Source organism: Calidris pugnax, unplaced genomic scaffold (genome assembly GCF_001431845.1).
Source record: "Calidris pugnax isolate Ruff unplaced genomic scaffold, ASM143184v1 scaffold896, whole genome shotgun sequence".
In the NCBI taxonomy this organism is placed as follows: Eukaryota; Metazoa; Chordata; class Aves; order Charadriiformes; family Scolopacidae; genus Calidris; species Calidris pugnax.
Genome location: NW_015091892.1, coordinates 97,645 through 100,471, shown reverse-complemented (window position 1 = coordinate 100,471; position 2,827 = coordinate 97,645). Strand labels below are relative to the sequence as shown.

Here is a 2,827-nt window from a genome sequence, read left to right as displayed (position 1 = left end):
GGGGGAGGTGGCCCTAGATGCAGGTCTCGTTGCCGGCCGTCCCCTGCTCCAGTGTCTGTAGCCTGTGGGCCAGTGCCTGTGCCTGCCGGGCGTGCTGCCTGCAAAGGGCACCCGCCTGCGCCTCCAGCCGCCGCAGCTGGGCTGCCTGCTTCCGACGGGCACCCCGGTACCCCAGGGCCAGCGCGCTGGGGGGACACAGCGTCAGCCGAGGGCACCCAGGGGACCCCGGGGACCCCAGGGGACCAAGGGGACAGGAGGGACGGTGGTTTCGGGGTGTGCAGGGAGGGATTGAGCACCAGGGATGCTCTTGGGGTGAGCAGGAGGGGACCGAGCATCAGGGGTGTGCGAGATGGGACACGTTTTTGGGGTGTGCAGAGAGGGATTGAGCACCAGGGATGCTCTTGGGGTGAGCAGGAGGGGACCTAGAGGACCCCGGGGACCCAGGGGACCAAGGGGAGAGGAGGGACCATGGTTTCGGGGTGTGCAGAGAGGGGTTGAGCACCAGGGATGCTCTTGGGGTGAGCAGGAGGGGACCGAGCATCAGGGGTGTGCGAGATGGGACACGTTTTTGGGGTGTGCAGAGAGGGATTGAGCACCAGGGATGCTCTTGGGGTGAGCAGGAGGGGACCGAGCATCAGGGGTGTGCGAGATGGGACACGTTTTTGGGGTGTGCAGAGAGGGATTGAGCACCAGGGACGCTCTTGGGGTGAGCAGGAGGAGACCCAGAGGACCCCGGGGACCCAGGGGACCCAGGGGAGAGGAGGGACCATGGTTTCGGGGTGTGCAGAGAGGGGTTGAGCACCAGGGATGCTCTTGGGGTGAGCAGGAGGAGACCCAGAGGACCCCGGGGACCCAGGGGACCAAGGGGACAGGAGGGACCGTGGTTTTGGGGTGTGCAGTGAGGGATTGAGCACCAGGGATGCTCTTGGGGTGAGCAGGAGGAGACCCAGAGGACCCCGGGGACCCAGGGGACCAAGGGGACAGGAGGGACCGTGGTTTCGGGGTGTGCAGGGAGGGACTGAGCACCAGGGATGCTCTTGGGGTGAGCAGGAGGGGACCGAGCATCAGGGGTGCACGAGATGGGACACGTTTTTGGGGTGTGCAGGAAGGGACTGGGCTTTAGGGTTGTGTGAGACAGAACCCGATTTTTGGGATGTACAAGATGGGTCAGTGTTTTTGGGGTGCACAGGAAAGGATAACGCTTTTGGGGACATACAAGAAAGGACCACGCTTTTGGGGTGGGCAGGTAGGGACTGCACATTGGGGATGTGCAATATGGGATGACGGTTTTGGGATGGGAAGGAAAAAAGGACTGGTTTTGGGGCGTGGAGTTGGGGACCACACAGTGGGGGGGTGCAGGAAGGGACCATGATTTTGGGGTGTGCAGGAAGGGACCATGATTTTGGGGTGCGCACGCAGGGGAGATTTGCATCCAGGACATGCAGGACTGTGGTTTTTAGGGGGTGCAGGGGCAGAGGGGGGGGACATCACACCCACCACCCACCCTGGGGGGGAAAGGGGGGGTCTCTTGCCCACCTGTGAGCGTGGAAGAAGTCTGCGGTGAGGGCGACGCACTGCGCCTGCTGCGCGCGGCTGGTGGCACTGCTCTGCTCCAGGGACACCACCAGCGCCTGCGACCGGGCACGAAGCTCCTCCACCCTGGGGACAACCCGGATGGCAGCCAGTCCCGTGCCAACACAGCTCCCCGGGACACCCCACTGAGGTCTCTTACCTGGCCAGGGCACGGCGAAGCTCCTCCGCCATCCTCTCGGGGTCCGGGGGGTGTCGGGGAGACCCCGCTCCCAGCTGACGGGTCTGGGCATCCTGCAGAAATCAGGTGTGGGTCCCAGCCATGGGGAGACCCCCCAGCCATGGGGAGACCCCCCAACCCCGGGGAGGGTCCCCATGGGGAGGTTATGGGGTGGGGAATCCTTACCTCCTCGCTGCTGCTGGAGCTGCTGGAGGAGCTGGGGGGGCGGCCGAGCCCCTCATCCCGCTCCCGCTCCAGGTGCTGCAGCACCAGGCGCAGCGCGGCCTCCCGCGGCCCCTGCCCGGCCACCAGCACCTCCAGCCGCCTCTTCTCCTTCTCCATCAACTGCAGCAGCATCTTCAGGTCGGCCATGGCCTCCTGGCATCACCACCGGGTTGGGGAAACTGAGGCACGACCCTAAATCCCCCCCCTAAGCATCTCTCCCTCCCATCCCGCATCACCCCCTGCCCTTTTCCCTGCTCCACTCAAAGCCTGGACCCCACACAGAGCTTGGAGGGGGGGACACCCAGGAGTCTCCCTGTCCCCCCCCCGCCCCCGGACCCCCTCCCAGCTCACCTTGAGCATTGCCAAGTCCCGCAGCAGCTCCGCTTTCTCCGGTCGCTTCCAGCCGTGCAGGAGAGCCCTGGCATCCCGCAGCGCCCGCTCAGCCCGGGCACGGGCATCCTGGCTGCGGGGGGTGTCACCGCGGGGGGGTGAGGGGGCATCACGCAGGGACGCCTCCACCGCCGCCTGCTCGGCCCGCAGCCCCCGAATGTGCTCCCTCAATGCCCCCTCCTCCATCCCACGGGGCGCCGGGGTGCTGTGGGGATGGGGGACACGGCTGGAGGGGGGGGGTATGGGGGCATGGTGCCACCCCAGGGACAGCACAGCCCTGGCCTGGCATCCGAACCCCCCTTTTTTTTCCCTCCCCCAGCACCTCCGCAGCCCCGGGGACCCGCTGTCCCCACTCTCCTCCGGGCTGTCCGGCTCCGCTCGCCCCGGGAGCTGCGGCCCCTCCGTCGCTGTGGGGCTGGACCCCCATCTGTGCCCCGGGCTCTGCTCCCCTGCGGCTCCTGG

General features: G+C 66.9%; 1 protein-coding gene across 1 annotated transcript in view; it reads right to left on the bottom strand.

Annotated features, from left to right (window-relative positions):
- Positions 1 to 6: 6 nt before the first annotated feature.
- The window catches only part of USHBP1 (Usher syndrome 1C binding protein 1), an 8,674-nt gene continuing 5,853 nt past the window's right edge, over positions 7 to 2,827 (bottom strand). The window contains 6 exon segments of the mRNA XM_014962114.1: positions 7 to 185; positions 1,537 to 1,659; positions 1,733 to 1,824; positions 1,937 to 2,128; positions 2,327 to 2,570; positions 2,688 to 2,823. Of these exon segments, the coding sequence (XP_014817600.1) occupies positions 14 to 185; positions 1,537 to 1,659; positions 1,733 to 1,824; positions 1,937 to 2,128; positions 2,327 to 2,570; positions 2,688 to 2,823 (959 nt within the window). The 3' untranslated portion in view covers positions 7 to 13.